Here is a 23,838-nt window from a genome sequence, read left to right as displayed (position 1 = left end):
TGCAGTAACTCTGCTGAAACAGTTGTAGTGTCAGCCTCAAGCTATTTCCACTCAGCGAAGTGCTGGAAATTCTGGGTATCCATCCTTGAAAAAAAATAGTCAAGAAATCTCAAGGATTTTCTATCATGTTCACTCATTTTCATTTAAAACAGAGAGAATGAGAGAGCGAGCCTGGAATAGCAGCTAAAGGTGGCATTCTCCTGAAAATACCAGCATGTTACTATGGACTGTAGCTTCAATTTAACTGAAAAAGCCTTCATTAAATCTAATGCAAAAATGCAAAAAAGAGTGTTCTGTGGAATGCGTCCATCGAAGGAGGTGTTGTATATGACCTCCTTGTGTAGCCAAGGGTCTGTTTAGGGGAATTTTATTATTATTGTTATTAGCTCAAATATTGCAAGAGGGGGCCTGCTACGACGGCCCTTGCAGAATCGTCTCCCGATATGTATACGGAGTAGACCAGGGGATCCCACTAAATGGAGCTGAGACAGACTTCTAGAATTAATAACCAATTTATTTATAAGGGGAAAAACACATACAATTCACTAGCATACACACACATATACAAGGCTCAGGAAAAGCATAGGTTAGCATGGAATAGGATTTTAGGCATCACTGGGGTGATACGTACCAGAATGTAGACTCCCTCCAGGAATCCAGATGGAATATGATGAGGATGGCATGAGGCTCAGCCATGGAATGACTGGCCAGGAGCCAGGAGCCAGGAGCCAGGTCAGGGTTCAAGGGGACAGAGCTTCCCCCTGAAATCCAGACTGGCCCAGTGAACAAGCAAATCTGGGAGTATTTATAGGCAAAATCTTGCTTCTGGCAAAGGTGCTTGATGGTGAGAACAAAGGTGTTGAATTACTTGCTTTTCACCTGGATGTTCCTGTCTGATTGTCTTAGTGGTCTTAAGCTGCTCGGACAACAGACCTGGGGAGGGGGCAAGAGCCTCAGGCAAGGCAAACATTTCCTCTTCCTGGTCATATGATAATCCTCTTATGCGACTCTCTAGATATGATGATGTGGGTGCCCCTCAGGGGTGTATGTACATGTCCTCATGCCTTGCTGGCAATGGTGGACAGGCTGTTAGAGTTCATCTAGGGGTCATTAAGGGTTATCATTTATACCAAAATATATATGGAGCAGCATGGGTAACATTCCCCCCCCCCTCGGAAATTACGAGGACTCACAGGTGGGTGAGCATGAGTATTTTCCGAATTAATCTTTGCCATAGAAATTTTGGTGTGAGAATATTGGAGAGGGCATCCTATTAAGGGACGTATCACACTTATGATGCTCAGGTAGGTTTTGGTTGTCTGGAACCCAATCATACACCATACTTACCAAAGATTATACAAAGTCAAAAGTGGGGGTGAAAAAAGGAATTATGGGAAACATAAGCAACAGAAAAAGCCTTCAATAGGCCAAGAGAAAAGCAATGAGCAGTCAATATGCAGTATGAAAAAACAACAACCAATAGAAATGAGTCCAATGACTGAAAAGAGCAAATGAATGTGACATGAGTCCAAACAGTTGGTGGTTTGTATATGGAATGACAGAGTCCATGTTAGGTTTTGTCCAGCGGGAGCCAGATGGCTCAGTATGGATATGAGAATGCGGGCATAAGGTATAGCTGTCTTGTAAACAGTTTCTTTGCAGCCAATGTCCATCTGGCGAGAGGATGAGCCATAGTTCTTGTATGCGGGCATTTGTCATAGTGAAGTGGGCTAATGTCCATGAGATGGCAGTTTAAGTCCAGTGGCGAGTAGTTCCACATGTGGAACACTTGAATGCAGGCAATGAGCTTTTGGAAAACAGTGATGAAAGCTAATAGCGATAGGTCTGTGGAGCTTGTCATCTGGACAGACAGCAATAAGAAAGGCATCTGGATGTAGGTAGGGCCATGGAGGACCATCTGGAACAGGAGCAGAGGTGTGAGGACACCGGTTGTGTCTTGAATGAGCCTTTGGAGGATGTCCATGGCAGCAGGGGATGGAGGACATCACAGGAAGGATGCAGGGAAAAGAGTCTCAACCCTGGAGCGGGGGACATCAGGAAGGCTGGAAAACAGCTTGGAGAGTCCTGTATCATGGCATCGATGGGATGACATCTGTGGGGTCTGGCCTGGCTTTTGGGAAGAATATTGGGGCTTACCTTCCCCATGAGGATATAGGAGAACAGAGCAAGGACAGGATAGAATTTTACATGCAGTGGGGGTGAAGGAAGACAGACTCCTCCCCCCCTCGCTTCCAACAGAGCGGGTCAGCTTTAAAATAGGAGTGGAAAAGAGATATGGTTTTTACTTGCCTTGGAAGATGAAGAGGACAGTCTCTTCTCACCCCCCCTGGCCTCTTATGCAAAAAAACCCAAATTGTCACAACTGACCAGCTGGAAACCCTGGAAATGACCAATTTGCCTGCAACATACACTAACATGCAAATATTTATTTATTTATTTATTTATTTATTTATTTATTTATGATGTTTCTATCCACTCCCATATTATACATACTCTGGACAATTTATAGAAAGCCTTCGACTTTACATATAGAAAAATCATTTGTAACAATTCGAAATGTTACAGAATAAAAAATTTAAAACAATAATACAGTAATCTGAACATCATGAAAGTACATTAATCTATTGTATAATTTAAAAAGCAGTCTTGAATCCCATTTTGGAGAAGGGTGCAATATAAATACCATACATACATAGATAAATAAAGTTAAAACAAAATGAAGTCATATATGCAAATACACTGGATAAAGTCATTTGGCCCAAAAGCTTCTTATAAAAAAAATTATGTTATGATTTTATGGTAGCATGAAGCATTGGCACCTGTCACATAACCCTTGAAACCCATGAGTTATGTGCATGTAACAATTGTCACTCCATCACTTCAACAGTTCTGTAGTTGTGTGCCTCCATGTTTCACCTTCAAAATAATATATATTCCTTTTGTGTTTTGTGGGCTTAAGTATGGCAGCAGAATAAGACTAAAGAAAGCTAAGTAAGGGTGATACAGTTACTCATCATTTACCTACACATGCAAGCATCTGTTGTAGGACTTTACAAGCACACTAAATATGACACAAAGTGTGATAATCCTGGATATAGGCTGATTATAAGCCTACAAAGAAGTGTGAAAGCAAGCAAATGCAAGTGTGAAAGCAAGCAAGCAAACTTTTAAAAATAGCCAGCAAAGCTAAGTGTTCCAACTCTCCCACCCCAATCTTTCTTTACCTCTCTCTCAATCCTTTTTCTCTAGAAAATGGCTTTTAGCAATGATTCCCCAGTCCTAGATGTCAAAATAAGTACCTGGAAGATTATATAGCACAGCCTGGCATTCAAACCTGTGATTTGCATCAACCTTTTTCATCTTACCAAATTGTTCAGAAGTCTTCAGAATTCAGGAAAGGAAGAGACTTGCCCTTTGGATGAAGACATTTTTGTGAAGTCCTTAAGATACGCAGGAATGTACATGTTGAAAGCTTGCTGCAGTTTCACTGTAATGTGTTATAATTTTTACTTTTAAGTCAAAAATTTAAATCTCATCTGTTTTCCTGAGAGACCCATCTTTGGATCTCATTGTTGAAAGGATAATGACTAGGTCAGTATTTGAATCACAAATAAATCTATATTAGCTCCAACTCCTAGAATCTGAAAGAAATATGCAGATATTCATTTTACATTATTTATTTGCTTTTGGCTATTTATTTTATTTGAACTAGCCAAATGGAAAGCGTAGCATCCACAAGGGGCTCTGGAACTTAATTTTCATGCATATTTCACACTGTCTGCTATTCAAAGATTTCTGAAATGGTACTCAGAAGATCTCTGCTTGTGTTGGGCATGGAGGAACATTTATATTATTGTATTTAATTGTCTTCCAAGGCCTAAATCCAACTGTTGTCACATCTAGAACACCCCCATTAAAGCAATGGGTCTTATACAATTGTTGACTTCAGTTTAACAATTGATTCAATGGGACTTCTTGTGCTCTTCTAGCAACTGGATTTATACTTTGGTATGCTTTGCTGCTAAGTTCTGTCTGTACAATCAGTTTCCTTGGATATATATGTTTTTATCAAGTTCTTGTAGCAATCTGAAGTGTATCCATTCTGTTAGTGCAACTTTTTTCTTTCAGTTAGAAGTGCAACAAGGTCCCTTTGCAAGAGTAGTCTTTCCTAGGAGTTTATCAGACAAGGGACATTGGAAGTATAATCCAATGGCAATCTGAACGCAATCATGGGGTTTAATGTTATTGCGTGATATACTGCCACACGCAAATTCGGGCAATGGGAAGTCAGTCCGAATGCAATCATGGAGTTTCACGTTATTGCGTGATAGATTGCCACACGCAAATCCGGGCAATGGCATGCTATTTTCAGGCAATAGGAAGCCAGTCCGAACGCAATTCAAATTCACGTAATTTTGCTGAACTAGTGAATTCACATGAATGCGTTCTGGCCCCCACTTTCTTTTCATTCAAAATTAAGAGAATTCCTCATATGTGATAAACTCTCTAGTCATGCAGACATTTTCTTGTTTAATTGCAGTTAGAAATGGTCAATCCAGCAACAATAAATTTTATGACTGCTGATCTTATGCCTTAGCTATAAACTAGGGATACTGCAAAGGGGGAGTGGATGGAGAGAAAGTGGATAGTTATTAACTGGAAAACATGCTCTGAAGCTTTTTGAGCCTGGCCTCCTATGCAGACTCTAGTGAATATGACAGATACATGTTTGTATGTGTTTGTGTGTGGATGTATTAGAGAACTATAGGAAATAGGATTGTTTGCTACAAAATCATACAAATTTAATGTAAGCAATGAAAGAAGATAAAGGATAATTATCTTGGCATTCAGTGATAACGAATGCTGTCAGATCTAGTTAATCCATGCTTCGCTTATCCTTCTGTCTCTGCATCGAAAAGACTTAAGTGATTACTAATCCTGTAGCATATGCAGAATTACACTGCCAGCATCTTAAACTTGAAAGGTTTTGTAAATCTGCAATTCAAATGGAGGTTGTTGTTTTGAATTAACAAGCTTGAACATAATTACTGAATCAAGGACCTAATCATGTCCTCAGAGGCACATGCCCAAATACTATATTCAAGAGAAATTAAAACAGAGAAACTATCTTGTTGCGTTCAAAAAGTCTATAGTGATAAAGCATATGTGTCTCAATTTCCATTAACTTTTAATGAAATGTAGGTGCTTTAAGTTCCATTTTTGTTTTTTGATGGGCCATTAATACATTACCCCATGAAACACAGGTAATAGCAGTAGTATCTTTAATTATTTCTTTTGGTACTTCTTCCTGTTTCAGACTTTAAGGAGGAAATGTGACTGGTAAACCAAGGAACAATAAAAGATATATACTGAAGCCCAGCCCTATTTTTTTTTTTAAATTTACATGTACAACTCATAGAATTGAGAATATAGAGTCTGAACATGCCTTTCTTTGCCATGCTAGCTCTGGCAGGGCTACACTGATTGTTTCCAGTTTTTCTGACATATGCAGAGAAGCCTAACTTCACTATCTTTGACCTGCAGGACTGTGCATCATTAAACCAGATTGAATGTCAGTGACATGATAAGATGGTGACATACTCCCAGTTCTGTTTATTTTACTGGTGCTTGATTAGCAAGCCAAATTATGCAAATGTTGCAAAATAAAGGAAAAGGTGAAAATGGCCCCATTCGCCCATTTATTTACTCTTGGATATAGTCCAATGTTTGATGTTTTGTCTCTATGTGATAGTAAAAACCAGGAGATAATGCCATATTTTCAAAGAATGCTTATCTTGGTTTCTCTCTTTGTTACTTGCTAATCCAGTTACACCCTGGGGGTTTTTTTCCTGCTTAATCTGTATGTATATTATTTTTTTAAGTAACACATGCCCTGCCAGCTAAATTGGTTAAATGTATACACATTAGCCCTTGTACCCAAGGTGCAGTTTTTCTCCTTGGAAATACAGCTTAAAGATTTTACTCTTTTTATACTTACACATAGTTTCCATAATCACAGCCAGTGTTCAACCGTTGTTTCCATATTTAACTTTTTTCAGTATCTGTTGCATGTTAGACTTAATCGGGGAGTTACGTTCAGAGGCCCAAAAGCTTGTATACTGGTATTGCTAGCAGTGTCGGTATTATAATATTAATGCAAAACAAGCAGTGAGAATACTTTCCACAATCTGTGACTGAACCTTAGTCTAAATCATCTCTCTCATATAGTATTGCAGAGGTGGGGAAAGTGCAGTGTACATACCACTTGCAGCCTAAAAAGGCCCATTTTAGAGTCCACAAAATGCCTGAACTTAAAAAAAAAAAACAGAAGAAAAAGTTCAGATCACACAATCCAATGGGTTTTTGTCCCCAAGTAACTTAAAATAAAATTGGATGCAAAGAGGCTGTGCACTTCCTGAGAGGTCAGGTTTGTTACTTGGGAGTCCTTTTGAACCCAGTGCTTCTCATGGAAGGGCAGGCAGTTGCTGTGCCCAGGAGTGCCTTTGCCCAACTTGAGTTGACACATCACCTTTGCCCTTTCCTTGTAGAACAGATCTGGCCACAGTGGTTCATGCCCTAGTCACTCCTAGTTAGACCTCTGTAATGCACTGTATGTGGGGGCTGCCCTTGAACAATGTTCAAAAGCTACAGCTACTGCAAAATGTGGTGGCCAGATAATGTTCAAAAGCTACAGCTAGTGCAAAATGTGGTGGCCAGATAATGTTCAAAAGCTACAGCTAGTGCAAAATGTTGTGACCAGCATGCATTTTAGAGACCATGTAACATCAGTCTTACAAGAACTGCACTTCTCTTTGGCCTGTTACAGACTGCCAAAATAAAGCTGCTTCAGATCTCTTTGGAGGCATGCTATTTAAATGATGCATGCATCCTAAGAATCTGGAAGCTGCACCAAAGCTGCACTCCAGTGCTTAGGAATGGAGTGTGGCTTTGGCGCGACTTCCAAACTCTTAGGACCCATGCATCATTTAAATAGCATGCCTCCAAAGAGACCCGAAGCAGCTTTATTTTGGCAGTCTGTAACAGGCTTCTGAGCCCAATTCAGGGTGTAGTCTTGACCTAGGATCTTATTGCTCACCTTTTAAAACTGATTCAAGCCTCCCAGGCTGGAGCCGGGACACGTAATGGAGGCGGGGATTAATGCTCACTAAATTGCTGCCAAACCACTGCTTGCCATCAGCCTGGGTCCAACCCGTTTCCCAGCCGCTCTCTGCCCACTTTTTTTAGAAGTCGGAAGCTTTCTAGCTTTTAAAACATGCTGGCAGAGCATGGTTGGGACCTAGCTTGGACTTGGGCTGATGGCGGGTAGAGGTTCGGCGGCAATTTAGTAAGCGATAATCCCCGCCTCCATCCCGTGTCCCAGCTGCAGTCCAGGAGGCTTGAACTGGTTTTAAAAGGTGAGCGATAAGCTCCCTATAAAGCCTTAAATGGCTTGGAGCCAGGATACCTGAGAAAGCACCTCTTCTTATATGAGTCTGCCTAAAATCTAAGCTCATCGTTGGCGGCCCTGACATATGTTCCACCACCTCATGAGCCTAGCCTAGTAGAAATGCATGGCAAGGTCTTCTCTTCAGCAGCACCTGGCTTTGAAATTCCCCCTAAAGTAAGGTCAGGCTGACAACACGCTTTCATGTTTCTGTTGGCAGTGAGAACTTTGCTACTTTAGTTAACCTTTGGATCTCAAAAGCTGGCATGCCTACTTTTAAGATCCAAAGGTCAACCAAAGTCTACTTTGAGCATGTGTATTTTGGCTGTTTTAAAAACTTGTTTTAGAGCTATTTTCAAAGAGAAGCATTGATTGTTTTTTGTTTGTTTGTTTGTTTGTTTACTGTTGTAAAGGTTTTTACTTATTGCATCTTGTCTCAAGAGACCTGATGGGTCAAGAGGCAATAAATAAATGCAATAAATAAATAATCAATCAGCTGAAAACAGTGATGTGCTGTCACTTCTGGTTGCACCAAACCCACCAGAGCAGTCCCCAGGGTGGGTTGTTGTTGTTGTTGTTGTTGTTGTTGTTGTTGTTGTGTGCCTCCAAGACATTTTTTACTTATGATCCTAAGGCAAACCTATGAACCTATCATAGTGTTTTCTTGGCAAGTGCCTTCAGAGGGGTTTGCCATTGCCATCCTCTAAGACTGAGAGTATGACTTGACCAATGACACCCAGTGGGTTTTCATGCCTGAGCAGGAAATTGAACCCTGATTTCCAGAGTTGTTGTCCAACGCTCAAACCACTACATCCCACTGACTCTACAGAGGTGGAAAACAGCTTTCACCCTTCTGCAATTGCTCTCTTCTCCAGTAGTGGCTGCTTTCACAAGGGATCATGAAAAGTGATTGTAATTACAATATCTGAGCCTACAATGTACACTGATGCTACAGAACGTTCGAGCAGTTATGGCTGGTCTATACAAAAGCTTGCCTTTCTTTTGGTGTTTTGCTTTTTTCTTTCCAGGCATGTGCTTGCATTAACAGGGCATGGAGAAAAGATGTTTTGGGACTACAGCTTGCACAGTTCCTCAGCCTATTTGATCAAGCTGTCTGGGAGATTCAAGGAACTGTATTCCTAAAAAGCCACTTGTCAAAGTTCTCTCTCTTGGAATTCCTAGGAAATTCCACTGCATTGCAGATTGTTGGGATTGTTCACATTGCACCCATTGTTTTCTATTACAGGAGAGGTCATCATTTCTACCATTGCTCTCATTGCTATGTACCTCTATGATGAATCTTCCCAATGTGCCTTAGCTAACTATATATAGGCCACCATGCTAGGGAATGTAGCCACTGTTCAGTATATTGCCAATGGTCTTGTGGAAGCATAGTTGCATAGTACAGGAATGGATAACAGAATGCAAGATTTAATGGTTATAGTACAGCAATGAGTTTATAAAATAGTATAAACACTGAGTTTGAAAATGAACTGGAGAGATGGCACAACAGTTCCTTTATGTTGTATCTCAGCAAACACATAAAAACACAAAAAAGCACTGCACTTAGTAGTATCAAACACTGGTTTCAGTATCATCTACAATATCATTCAGCCAAGCTTACTCTCCTAATGAGGATTGCAGCCTTCAGCTGTGTACAGATGTCCCATGGCAATCAGATGTACCGCATAGAAGGTATTAGCTGTTCTGTGGAAATAGTAGGAGAATAATACTGAAAGGATTAGGCACAGGACAATGATAGGTGTAGCTGAAAAGCATACATATCTGGCATTTGCTCCAGATGACTGCCTCCCCCCATTAGTAACAAAAAGCCACACTTTATTTGACTTTTTTTTTTTTAGTTTTTAACTTTTGTAGCAGCTGCTAAGCCATTTGGAAGGTCACAAACTTAGACTCACAAAACTGCTGTAAAATCATAGTCGTAGCATTCCTGACATAAATGACAGTGGAAAAGTTCAAAAGACTGAAAGATCTCTCAAACCTGTTCTGCTTCTTATTAAACATTTACCAAAAAAGGAGACAGCTTCTAGTGACTTGCCCTCACTATGTATGTCAGTGGCACAGTTCTGTAACCTTTCTTTTAAGACCTTGTACTTGATTTAAGGATCCGTGTGTGTGCATGTGCCTTCAAGTTGGCCTGTGCGCCTGTGGATATACAGGAACCCATGAAATTCATAGGATTTTCTTAACCACTCCAAGGTGGTTTTGTCAGTTCCTTCCTCTGAAATATAGTCTACTGCACCTGGCATTCATTGGTGGTTTCCCATCCAAGTACTAACAAGAACTGACCCTGCTTAGCTTCTAAGATCAGATGGAATCTGGTGCCTTTAGGATATTTTGGCTTCAAGGATCCTGGAAGAGGATCTTATATTTTCCAGCTCATGGTAAGATTTTCTGGTTATATTTCAAATAAAATGGTCTTCCTGACTCATTCTTCCTTAAAGAATGTGTCATCTGTACTATATGTCCTGAAGGGATTGTGGTCCAAAATATGGGTCACAAGTGTTGTCTTGATTTTCTTTTTGTGTTTTGCTTTTTAAAAAGAGCATAAACTATGTCATTCTGTTGTTTTACCTTATTATGTCATTGTGATTCTGCTGTTGGGAGATATTCAGGTCTGTTGTAAGCAAGGCATTTGGTGACTTTAGTCCATCTCTTTAGAAGGAAACTGTCATTCTGAATCGGAGGCCTAAAGGCAGTCATTTGAATCTCCTGTGCAAGCATGTTTTCCAGATCAGTTCACCTAGCTGGCAGCACTGCACACATTTCCTTTTTGTACACTTTATTTATTTATTTATTTATGTGACCGAAAAACTCTTGCAGACCTGTAAATTTGAGGACTATGTCCTTTATCCATACATGACTTAGGGACGGGGACAATTCTGTTAAAATATAGTTAGGAAAAATTTTTGATGTGCTTGAAGATAGATAATAGATTATGGAAAATAATAATAATAATAATAATAATAATAATAATAATAATAATAACAACAACAACAACAGATGAAGGTGCACTTCAAGATAGGTAGGTAATATATGATGGAAGAACTATTAGGTGTGTGATATGTGTGAATTTAAGTGCATGTATCATTTTCAGGTCTTCAGATCTTTCAGAAGGATTTTATGGCTTTGACTTTTACATTTGTAATTCTGCTAATTAGCCTGTAATCAACTGAACATAAACATCTGCATAACTGATGGAACAGGAGAGCCTCTTCAGTTTATCACATTAAATCACTCTAGGGGAAAAGAATATAAATCCGTTTATGAAACAAATGCTTTTTGAATCTCTCCATTAAGTAAAGTAATCCTGTGGAAAGTGGGAAAGAACTGAGAATTAATATATTTGATTATTTTTAGGGTGTATCATAATATGAAGTCACACACACACACACACCAGAGATACTAAAAAAGATACTGAAAGTCAGGAAGACAGCTACATATATTGGTGTGTTCTCAATCTGAAGTAATACCAGCTACATTTCTCTACCACTTCATACTGAACTAAGCAGTCTCTAAGCAGTTTACAACATGTAAGGCAATTGTCCTCAACAAGCTGGGTACTCATTTTAGCAACCTTGGAAGGATGCCAGGCTGAGCCAACTCTGGAGACCCTGGTATCGAACTCACAACCTTGTGACTGTGAGTGAGTGGCTGCAATACCAGCATTTAACCACTGTGCCGCCAGGGCTCCAGCACCATTCTACAGTATAACATTCAGTACAAGGCAATTGTATGGGGCGATTGCCCTATTTACCAAGCAGCTGATTATAAATTGGAGCATGGGAAATTTACTTTTGTAGAATACAATTTTTATATCCTTCTAGTCAGAATAATAATAATCTAACTTCAGTATAGATACATGCAGTTATCAAACTGCAGAATGTATAGCTGGCAGAAAAGCTTTTTACAGTATTTATATCACAAGACATTAAAAAATTATTTTAAGACTGCATTAAAAACAATCCTTTATTTCATGTAAACAACTGAGAATTTCTTATTTTCAGCCCTGCATTAGGTTTGCTGTAAAATCTCATTTGTACAGCTTTCTGTTGATGAAACAAAATGATGACATTAGTTAAATCATTGGTCCTAAAGCATATTATGAATGGTATGTCAAGCCATAAGTAAAATTTGTCTAATTGGCAATATGGATGTGGTATGATTTAATATGTTATGGCTCCTTACAAAAGTATAGTTCTGGTGATATCCAGAGCTTTGAACATGGGGCTTTGGCCTCTTAGTACATTCAAAATGTGGCTTCTAAAAGTTGAAAGGCTCTCAGAAGACTTACCCCGATGCCTCCCAGAGGAGTGCATTTGCACTGGACCTCCACGGGGGCCAATGCATGGGGGGTTGTAATGAGGGGAAAGTCTCGCAGTAGCCCCCAACCATTGCAAGACTTTGCATGAGATTGAAGCCATATATTGACCCAGATTTCACTCAAATTTTGTGGGACTACAAGATCCAAGACAAGGTGTTCCAAGATAAGGTATGCCTTTTTTGACATGCTCACATGCTTCTCTTCCCTTCCTTCATTTGAGGTTAGGCAGTCTGCATGACCCATCCACTCTCCCTATTGCATTTCTTGTTCTTCCACCATATCCCCAGGCTTAGGATGGTTACCTTCAGGGGCTGGGAGGGAATTTCCCCATATTACTGGAGCATGGGCTTTTCACCTTTACTGGGAGTATCACTTTTGAGTACACATGTTCATGTATTATATGTTCTATATTTGCTCATTAGCTGCTGTTTGGTGTATTGCTAGCTATCTTGCATTACTGCTTTGCTATTGGTACCTCCTTTCAGGATATCAATACATGTGATATCTGGACACAGACACTGGATTTTACTCCATGCACACTGCGTTGTCACAACTGGTAGTTATTGGAAGGAAGAAGCACAATAGAAATCAGATGGGGTGGGACCTTGGTGGGGATAGCAGAGCAGACAGGTTGGGAGGTGACCTGAAGTTGGAGGAGATACACAACCCTCCTCCAGCTGCCAAATAGAGCTTAATCACACTGACTGGCTGGAATACAATGCCTACTAAGGGATTTACTGGACAGGAGCAGGGGGAATCCTTGCTGAACAACTGGCTAAGTATGAAACCATCAGCCCACATGTCCCCTCTATCTGAATGTACATTCATTAGCAGTGATTGATTTATGAAGGAATTATGATTGATTTATGGCTGATTTGTTATTGATTTATGATCCCAATATTATGCATTTAAGTTGTGGCCATCTTGATACCCAAATAACAGTGTCTAGCTCCCTTAGTCACATCACAAATTGTTTGTGTAGCATCTGCTCTTCAGGTAGAACACAACCTAAGCTAGAGACAAATCTCTTTCACATATCTCTCATGCAAAGGGAAATCACGTGATGAAAATGGCTGTGAGCTAACATCTCTACCTCATGCCTATAGATCCATTGCTCCCCTAGTCCTGTTGTCCAAGCATTAGCATAGAAAACTTAGGTACAGAATACTACATATGTAGGCTTTTGTGCATATCAGATTTCCCAGGTCCTGCAGATTTCAGGCAAGAATCCAGGTCTCAGGAAACCTATAATAGTAGAGGTCTTTACACATAGGCTTTACCACTGCAGACAGTATGACCAGACATCCTCCTTTTCTAGGACATGCCCTACATTTCAGCCTTCTGCCCAGGAGAAATTTTAAAATGTCCTCCATTGTGAGCATGACTAAGAAGCATAAATTTGTATTAGTGTTTTGAACTTTTATTTTGTAATATTGTACTTTTTTTATTTCCTACATTTTGCAGCGTCTTGTCCTTTGTGGTTATTACATCTGGTCACCCTGACTACAGATGTCCTTACTAACGGATGGATGATAAAATTAGGTTTTGGAGAGGCCACACATCATCAGGAGGAGGGGGAGGTGCAGCCTTTCAGACTCTTTAATCGTGTGGTGCCCTTTAAGCAACCAACATGTAAACAAAGCTAGAAGTGTCAGGTATTCCTCTGATCTGGGAATTTGTATTCAAACTGGACTGGGGCTCCACTCTTCTTGAAAGCCATTTAGAGGGGCTTCTTGATCCAGTGCTAAAGCCACCACTGTTTTCCTAGAACACCTAGTATAGCCTTTTCTAGGGATTTTGCTCATGGCCTTGCTTATTTCTTCTAGCTTGGGTTACTGAAGTTCTATTTATGTATGTATGCCATTTTAATTGGAACCCAAAATGCCAAACTCATGCTATCTAAATTGATGGATTGTTTATATTTAGTCTCAAATTTAGTGTAAGTGTTGATGTTTTAAAGTTCTTCTTAGCCTTAAGTCAAGGTTCTGCCAGAATCACTATTTTCCTTATGAACCTGTCTGTACTCTAGTAGTGACTTCGAAAGTGCACTCTTTGCCTAACCATGAATGAAACAAAATGGTGACATTAGTGACAAGATCTTTTTAACAGTGGTAACAAAATCAAGGGAAGACTTCCCTGGGGAGATGGCCCTTGCACTTTCTTGCTGTTTTGTACCTTCAATTTATTACTCTTTTTTGCAAGTTCACCCAGTGGATTTCCATTTGAATTCCCAGATTCTTAGTAAAGCACTCAAATCACTATACCATGCTGGTTGTAATAACAACAAATACACATAAATTAGGAAAACCGCTGTGTGTGAAGAAGCATTTGTACACAGAATTAGGAAATTATGAATTCTGGCATATGCTAAAAATATATTTGGTCTCTACAAGTAAAGGTTAAATACACATTCTGTTCATATGTTACTGTGAAGATCAAGCATATGCCAACTTTTATTTTAATTTTTGGAGTAAATGTCTAGGCTGGGTAGGGCTGAGATGTGGTAGCATTTTGAATAAACATAGTTACTGCCTCTTGTACAACAATATGTTCCTCAATTAAAAACTTAGTATCTTCCTAAATACAAAAGACAATGTGCTGAGAAGCAATCCTATATTCCTGAGCTATTACTGCAGTATTCAGTGTGTTGCTGAACGATTTGAACTGAAAAGAAATTAGGTCACCATTTATCAGAAGTGACTGACAAGAAAATATGAGTACAGGGCTGACTTTGTTCTCCTTGCAGTTCATACCCAAGGTAATTTGGGTAAATTAGAGCTAGCCTTTTACATTTTTCTCTTTATATCATAGGAGGGGTGATTGTTACTGCGCTTACAACCACTTTTCATGTTGGTCAAATGTCCAATAGTGACACTTTTTTGTTTTTGTTTTTTGTGTAATTTTTTTAAAAAAATTAAAAGTACATACAAATTAGGTATATCTGAAAAATAGATTAAAATTAGCAGAAATTAATTAATTCATGGTTAAATATAAAAGTCATTAAAATTTTCCACATTTGTTCTTAACAAATAAAAATCCTGCCTTATACTTGATTAATTATTATTAAATCTATATTTATGTAAACACACTTTAAATGTAGTTAAATTGACTGCAGGTTATATGATATTCACTACTGATATTGAGCAAAAAGGAATTAAATTGGCTATAGTTTATGTCATTAGTCTCAGAATAATGCTCCTGGATCAGTGTGAATTTGATAAATAACACTTATGTAAGTACCATTGACTTGATGGGTCTACACTAGCTGGAACTAAACGTTGGATTCAGGTCTGTGACACTGATTGTCCCACTGTTTATAAAGCAGTTAACAATTTGCTGACTGATTTTGGAAGGAAACTGTCAATTTGTTTAAAATGTAAATTTGTTTTAAAATAAAAATTCTGAGGGAAACAACAGAAACAGGGGTGCTCTAAGAAGGGGTCACACTTTGTCCACTGCTGTGATAAATCTTGAGTGATATTTATATGAATCAAGCGGAAATAATAATTCCAGAACTATTTTTGTAGGAATTATTTCTCCTTTCAATAGTGATTTCATCATAATCTTGAAAAGGCTATAATTTTGTACACTGCCTTTATTCCTTGCAAAATCTCTTCACGATTCTATGATTCTATGATCATTGATTAGTAATGGCGTTGTTTCAGTTATACTAGGAGAAGGGATGACTGAAAAGAAATTACTTTATACTATTGGTGGTACTTTGGGTCGACCAACTTTTAGTAGATCCAGAAGGTGTACCTGGTTGTAATGGTCTTTGCATAATAAAGCAATGATGTGTGTGTGTGCTAGAGATGGTGTAACTGTACACAACTGTGCCCATATATCTGGGATTCCTTATGTTTGCTCTTTCTTGTCTTGTATTACAGGAATGCATTCCTAGCTTAAACAACATTAGCATGTAGTGTCGTCTTATGTTAATCCACAATTAATTGCAAGTCTAATGCATAAGTGGTGATGATTTACTGTCAGTTGTATGACATGAGCAGGGAGTTTGTTGATATGGTGACTTAGAGTTCTGTTATTCATAGGGTCACCATAAACTGAAGTCAACTTGATGGCAGTTAAAAACAAACAACAAAGTAAAGGTAGTCTGCCTATTTCCTCTTGTAAATACTCTTTGGTTACAATGCAGTAAGTTCACCATGTTGGCAGGCTAGCCACCTGCAGTTTGAAGCTCCCACAGATTGCCCCTCTCCATATCAGCCACTGGGGGCAATGACATAGTCATGTGCACATTACCACCCATTGACTAATATGGGCTTGAGCTCCCACATTTTTTCCCATCTACAGGGGAGGGGAGGCAGAACGAAACCCCCGCAGATAGGAAAGACCCATTGTACTAGCCAAGTAGCAGGTTTGTATGGGTTACATTTCCTTACTCCATATCCAAGTGGTCTTTCTCTTTCCCTCTACTCTTTCTTTTTCTCTCTACTCTTCCTCTTATCTCCCCCCCTTCTACATTCTTTTCTTTTATGCTATTTTCCAACCTTCACCAGCCTGGTGCTCATACAGTCTTTCCCTCAGCTCACTCTATTCTGTCCCACATCAGGTGCCTCTTTCTCTCTCCTCCACCTTACTCTATGAACTGTTTGAAAAATTTGGGAAACGTCACATGAAATTTCCTGGCCACCATATGAAAAAAATCTCATGGCCTTCCTTGAACGTCATCCTTCTTGCTTCGGGAAGTTCTGGTACCTACTGACTGAATATGGTAATGTAGGCTACAAACATACTTGAATTAACGAAAATTGAGCTACTAAAAATAAACAACCATGAGATATACACACACAAAACAGGTAAGTTTGTTATCCATGCCAAGTTTAGATTTCACAATGTTGGGGCTATGTTGGGGTTACTCACTCAAATTGCTTTCTGGTAATTGCATATAAATGCACTGGTGCAGGTGTGCGTTTAAAAAGGACAGAGCCGGAGAGCAATGCAAAAAAGTGAAAGTGTGATGCCTCCAGTGGATATAAGTACAACATACACAAACCAGACAGTCCAAGAAGGGGCTCTCCCTGTACCAGTGGAGGATCATAGGTGCAACTGTGTGGCTGATGAAAGGTGTGGCCATCTGATGGGATGGCATCTAGGCAGCAGGCAGTCACTGGCAGTGTGGTTGTGTGAAAGTGCGTGACTCCCTATGGATGGTGGGGAGGAAACAAAAAAAATGATCCAGCGGCATGGCTTGATGTGCCATGCAGGCCATGCACATTCAGGCCACCTTGGGAGTGACCAGTGTGGACAATGGAATTTCAATCCGTTTCTGGAAAATGCAGGTTCAAGCCACTTCTTCCTATCCATTGGTTGCATCCCTTCTTTAACAAGCTAGGTTAACCAGGAATTGAAGATCCTTTCTTTTCCTAAACATAATTAGTGAAGAATCTGTTTTAAATTTGCAGATATAATCATGTATCTTGCAAATATCTTGCTTCAGATTGGCACACTTGCCCATTTCACAGAAGCTCTTCATCCCTTGTGTGCGCTAACATGAACATGATGGAACATATTACATTGGCAGTATGTTCTTGTATTTTGACAAAAAGAGGCTTTTAAGAAGCAGCTCATCATATGCTAATGAACTCATCTTGACTAACACCAGTACTTATAATCTTTCTAATGTTGATTGTGTTGCAGAATATTTTTGCCATGAAAACCCATAAGACTTCCAGACTTATTGAGCTTTTTTCTTCACACTTTTCTTTAGTTTCAGGTTAAAGATTCATAACTCCCCTCACTTAAGGGTTCAGTAGCTGTGGATGTATGGCCTCTCTCCAGCTACTTAACAGCCTGAACTTATTTAGAGTTAATATGATTAATACATATGTGAATCATAAAAGTTTAAAGATTGATTGCAGTAGTACAATATCTCATTGCAGCATAAACCAATACAGATTATAATGGACCTACCATTTCATTTCTAAGTAGCTGGATATGAGAGACAAGTGAATGCTTTGATTCTCAGATGTAATTAGTGGTTTGGCCTTGTATAGTGCTTGGAAACATGAGACAAATCATGGTTTTAAGAATTTCAACAAGATGCTGAGCATTTTGCTTTTGTGTAGATGTAAATAAGTGACAGAAAGAAAGCAGTACAATGCAAAGACATAGCCATGTTAGTCCGGTGCCAGGGATCTTGCACCTTTGAGACTAACTGAAAGAAATAAGTTGGCAGCATGAGCTGTCATAAACTTGAGCCTACTTCCTCAGATGCACCAAATACAAAAAAATTAAGAAAGAAAGAGGCAAGCCTCAAGATGGTACTAAAAATCATAGGTCATTTCAATGAAGAAGTTAATTTATTTATTACATTTAGATCCCAAATAAGGATCAGGCTGAGACAGAGTGAATGGCCCAAGGAGTTTAATATTAACATATTAACTCTAAATCATATTAACTCTAAATAAGTTCAGTGGAAACTAGAACCTAGATCATCATCCAAGCTATGGTCCAGTTCTCAGAATTCTGTCATTCTTAGCCTTTGGATGATAGATCATTTTCAGGGTTTGTTACATTTATAAGCTGCCTTTCCTCCAGTGAGCTCAATGCAGCATACATGATTTTCTTCCTCCCACATTGTTGTTGCTGTTGTGTGCCTTCAAGTCATTTCTAACTGATTGTGACCCTGAGACAAACACATCATGGGTTTATTTGTGGGTTTTGTGGTGTGGTGTGGGTTGGTTTTTTTGTTGTTTTTTGTTTTTTGCAAGATTTCTGCAAAGAGGGTTTTTTGGCAAGCCTTCTCTTGAGGCTAAGAGAGTGTGATTTCTCCAAAGTCACCCATAGATCTCAAACCCTGGTTTGCAAAATCATAGTCCAACACTCAAAGTACTACACCATGCTAGCTCTCCTCCCCACATTATTCTCATAATAATGCTGCGAGTCCTCTGTCCATTAAATAATTGGAATTTAAATTGAATGACTTTATAATATCTATACTGGACATCTAGAGCAGATGGCAATATGGGTATAAAATATCCTCAGTTATAACTCAACTGGCAACAGTAAAATGCCTTCCACTGTTGGCTAGACAGGATGGAGCAAGTCTGTGTTAGAGGGATTGCCATTTTAGGGACCTCCACAGGAAAACATGGTGGGGTTATCCAATTGTCCTCTTCTTGTGGGATTTAATAATTCACAAGGTCATCATTATTCTAAAACTGTCAATAGTGAAGGATTCAAGCTTAACCTATTAGGCCTTTTTGAAAGAGATAGCCATAACAATAAAAGCTTTTGTGAAATGATGTATTGCAGCCACCTGACTGGAAATAGCCCAAGGGTGGGGAAATGATTGTGGCTGTGCACTATCTGTATGGTATAAAGAGATATAATTCACAACCGCTATGGAAAAAAAAGTTCTTATAGTATTCTGAGCAACAGAAAAGCTGAAATAGATGTGTTTCAGTCAGTCTAGTATCCATTTATTCAATATAGCTATACCTTAGTTAACAAAGTAGATACACTGCTTTGTATAACTTCTTTAACAGAACATTTGGTACCAAAGACAGAAATAACATGGAAAGAATAGGGATAAATTTCTGCACCACAAAACAAAAGAACAGTTCAATGTGTTCCAGCAAAATTTAATTCAAAACTAACAATATGAACATGTGAAATGAAACAACAAGGTCATGTAAGCCTTGTACAAGTAAAGAAAAACAGCTGGAACATTCAACAAACCACTTGAAGACTTCTTCCAAAAAACATACAGGGATGATTTTTATTTTTTATTTTTATTTATTTTCTTTTAAATCTTCTTTGCTTTCACTAGCTTCAACTTTTATTTGAATTTCCATTTTGTGGATCAAATTTATAAATCTAATTTTTAAAAACAATCTGAGGGAAATTGGTGAGGGCAGCTTATCTGCTCTTCCCTTTTCTCTCTGATCTGTTCATGCATGCTCAGTAAATGATTCTGGAGGCAGCTGCTGTTTACCATTTATTTGACTCTGTCCTTTTGTTGTGGTGGGGGATGATTGGTAAAGAGATACACAAACATCTGCACAAGCTAGACGAGAAATGTAAAAACATGAAAATATGCATTGAAATATGTCTCCAAATGCAGGTAGAATGTGCGTAGTCATTTACAATGATTGAATAGACAACTATTCAACATACCCCTACTAGTTCATCAGTATAAGGCATATTATTTAGAAAAATTCATTTTGTTACAGGGGAGGGGATTGCATTATTGAATTAAGTTATTTTAAGAATCAAATCTGAGACACTATGGAGACAATACATGTATATACAGTCGGCCCTCTGTTTTTGGGGGGGGGGGGATCTGTTCCGGGGACACACACACACACACACACACATATACACAAAATGGAAACTCACTGATATTCAAGCCCCCGGCACATGCTTGCGTGCGTGCGTGGAAGCTGCAGACACACGCCCCATTATGTTCTCCCTCCATTAGCCACATAAGCAAGGGTGCAAATTCCAAGGCTGCACAAATGGAGGGGGACTGTATATGATAGCATGTGGAGCCAAAGCCAGAAAGTCAACAGACATAAAGGAAAACATTTGTTATAGCACACTTGTTGTTGATAAGAAAAATTCAATAAACCCCTGGTTCTCTTGGACTAAATGTGCATTGTCAAGATTCAGAGATACATGAATCTTATGATCTATATTCATTTACTATTTTTAGTTCCAACAAGAATTTGACAAGCTGTGTCTTAAACCTGCTGATAGTTTGCCATTGTTCTCTTGCAGGAATATCTTCAAGATTCCCAGAAATCATGTCAGTAGGATCACATTCGTTTTCTCCAGGAGGCCCTAATGGCATTATTAGAAGTCAATCCTTTGCTGGCTTCAGCGGTCTTCAAGAAAGGAGATCCAGGCAAGTACAGTTTTCCAAGCAAAGCTATAAACTGAGTAAAATGCACATGCATGCACACACAGAGCTTGGCCCTGGGAATCTGTTGTTTTTATCCTCTAATAAAGGGTGCTTCTGGTATAGAATTGGCAATCTATCTTTGAGTGAAGCCTCAGTTTAAACAAACCAGTAGGGAGGAAATAGCCTCAGCTTTACTAAAGGTTATCTCTTTGACCTCTCTGACCCATAGACTTCAGCAAGCACATTATCTCCACAGTTTTTATTTGTCCGTGGGTCAGTGTGTAGGAGTGGGGGATAATTGGAAGAGAACAGTTTTCCTCCTTGCCTCCCAAACCTAGTCAGTCTCTGGCCCTTTGCTTAGAGCTGAGCCAGACAGTCTGTTTCATTTCAGATCCAATCTATTTATAGAGGTTTTACAGATTCTCTTCACAGTTGTTCAGGGAATATGTCCTGATTTGTCATTACAGCTATTGTTGTCCCGGACCAGGTTTTGTTTTGTCCAGAATATGGAATTTTAAATTTATTCTTAATAGATGGTAATGGAAGCCAGGGTTGGAATAAATAATCAATGGTGGGAAGATAGAAAGAAAATCAACTCATTTGAGTTGTGGTGCCTGAGGGACCCAAACAAATGGGTCCTCTAACAAATCATATCTGAATTCTCCCTGGAAGCCAAGATGACTAAACTGAGGCTGTTATACTTCAGACACATCATGAGAAGGCACAACTCATTAGAAAAGACAATAATGCTAGGAAAGGTAAAAGGCAGTAGAAAGAGAGGGAAAAAGCATTCTAGATGGATTGACTTAATTAAGGAGACCATGACCCTGAACCTGCAGGACCTGAGCTGAGCAATGGAGGATGGGGTGGGCATATAGGTGTCTCATTCACAGGGTTGTTGTGAGTCAAAGTTGACTTGAAGGAAGCTAACAGCAAGGCAGTACTCCAATTATTTTATTGTAATATGTTTTTTAGACTTTTTATTTGTGAGCCGCCTTGAGTCCCTTTCTGGGAGAAAGGTGGCATAGAAATCAAATAAATAAATACATTTCTTCCTCAGTTAAGGACAGTGCCTGTGCCTGGTATTTTTTGACTGCTGCCTGGCATAACCCACTGCTAATATCTAACATGAGACTTGCTTTAAACAACTCCTCCTCCTCCTCCTCCTTTTGATACTCTTATTGAGCAATAGGCAGCTGGCTACACCATATATACTCATCTATAAGTCTAAAAATTTATGCCCAAAAACTGACCCCCAAATTCCAGGTTGACTTATTTACAGGTCAGTATGGTAATATGATAGCAGCTCTTTCAGATTTCCCCATGCGGTAGAAACAGGGTTTCTTTTTCTCTTGAGCCAAGCAGAAAGAGTCCTGAGTGACTGATTGCTGTTAAACAAATAGAGCCCTTCTCCCACCCATGCTAGCTGCTGCTGGCTGGAGAGTCAAGGGTGAAACCAAAGTTGAAACTGAAGCAAAAAGCCTCAATTAGAGTCCCTCTTGCTGTGCGTACACATATACACACTGAAGGAGCCTCCAAGTTTTACCCTCAACTTATCCACAGGTCATGGCAAAATCCATAATTTTGGTCCCCCAAACCTGCCCTTGACTAATACATGAGGTCGACTTATAGTTGAGTATACACAGGTAGTTAGCATTTTAATTTCCCATAATACCTTAGAGTGACACTATCTAAAGCATTGTGGGGACTTTCAATGGTGGGTAGATCCAGAACTTTAGTGGCAGCAGCCATCAACAGAGAAGCTCTTCCTCTGTCACTTCCCACCCACAGAGCAGACCAGGAGCTGACCCTGTCTGTGCCTAATCTGTGCAAGTGTTACTGTGTCTGTCTTGTTTTTCCTTTCAGGAAAGGACACACCAGCAAGCTGGAATAAGTTTTATATAAATGAAGCTTAGAGTCAGGCTTGCAGTCCTTATGTTTTCTCAACAATGGGCACATGGGCAAAAAAGACGGGAGCATAGCTGAGTACTCCAGTCAATATCACATAATAACTTGAAGATTATCACATGACATTGCACAATATTGCTATTATCTCATGATTATTGTGTGAATAAAGAGGAATTCTAGTACCAGTTTATATTCACAGGATTGTGCGATTATTATTGTGTGATATTGACAGGAGCATCCCGCCATGCTCCCTTCTTTTTTGTCTTTGTGATAAAGGCCTCTGTCATAAAACATTCCCCCTTGATTTATGCAACGTTGGGTGATCTGGTTTAAGATCAGTGCTGTTTGAAGTCAATTAAGGCACAAGCTACCTGTGTGTAATTATAATCTGGACCCATCCAAACAACAGTGGAGTGCTTAGCTTATTTGGATTGTGTCTTGGTTTTAGAATAATTTATATCTTATCATAATATATATCAGTGTGGCTATTGACATGCAAGAGTGGCTATGTAATAATAAGTACAACCATGTTATTGTTATAAGCAGATGTGCCCATATTACTCGAGAAATCTATGTCCAAAAATTGACCCTAAAATCCTGGGTCGACTCGTATATGGGTCAATACAGAAATAGTGCTTAGAAAGGTCCTGGAAGAAGCACAACCCCATGTCTCTCGGCAGTGATTTCAAAAATACCTGCCGGGGGGGGGGGGGGAGTGAAAAAGAGGTGATCCTTTTCTCCCCACCAAACTCCACATTTAAATCCAGTTACTTTCCAGTCCAGTATTAAAGCCTTCTCTCCCCACCAGACCCCACATTTAAATCCACTTTTTTCCCTTCCCCATCTGATGTTAAAGCCTTCTCCTCCAGCACCAGAGAAGTGGTGTTAGGCGGTTGGGAGAAGGAGAAGAAGGGACAGAAATGGTGATTTCCCCTTTAGATCCTTTGTTATAGCCCCCTAAGTTTTACCCTTAACTTATCCACAGGTCATATCAAAATCCACAATTTTGACCTTAAAACCTTCCCTTGACTTATACATGGTCAACTTGTACATGAGTATATACAGTAACTTAAAACAATAGCTGTTTATAAAAGCTGACTCCCTTCCCTTTTCTTTTAGTCTTTTTCTCTTTTTAAAATTAATTGTGCATATATGGTATATTTCAAATATTTTGCCGTTTGCAATTAATCTTTGCAATGTGGCAAGTTACAAGTCTAAATAAATCAATGAAATGAAACTATAAAGGCTCTAGAT

The 23,838-nt window shown here is 39.2% G+C and overlaps 1 protein-coding gene across 6 annotated transcripts in view; it reads left to right on the top strand.

Moving 5' to 3' along the window:
* The window catches only part of RIPOR2 (RHO family interacting cell polarization regulator 2), a 142,418-nt gene that overhangs the window by 76,077 nt on the left and 42,503 nt on the right, over nt 1-23,838 (top strand). For 5 of the 6 annotated variants that reach the window (XM_089516861.1, XM_089516864.1, XM_089516860.1 and 2 more), the window contains exon 2: nt 20,553-20,679. The exons of the other annotated variant lie outside the window; for it this stretch is intronic. In XM_089516861.1, coding sequence (XP_089372987.1) covers nt 20,579-20,679 — 101 coding nt within the window. In that variant the 5' untranslated portion in view covers nt 20,553-20,578. The remainder of the gene's footprint in view (nt 1-20,552; nt 20,680-23,838) is intronic. 6 annotated transcript variants of the gene reach the window in all.

The sequence above is a fragment of the Sceloporus occidentalis genome, unplaced genomic scaffold (genome assembly GCF_023333645.1).
Source record: "Sceloporus occidentalis isolate IW3139 unplaced genomic scaffold, rSceOcc1.0.p SCAF_3, whole genome shotgun sequence".
In the NCBI taxonomy this organism is placed as follows: Eukaryota; Metazoa; Chordata; class Lepidosauria; order Squamata; family Phrynosomatidae; genus Sceloporus; species Sceloporus occidentalis.
Note: the sequence above shows the minus strand (reverse complement) of the source record. Positions and strands in the feature narration are given on the sequence as shown.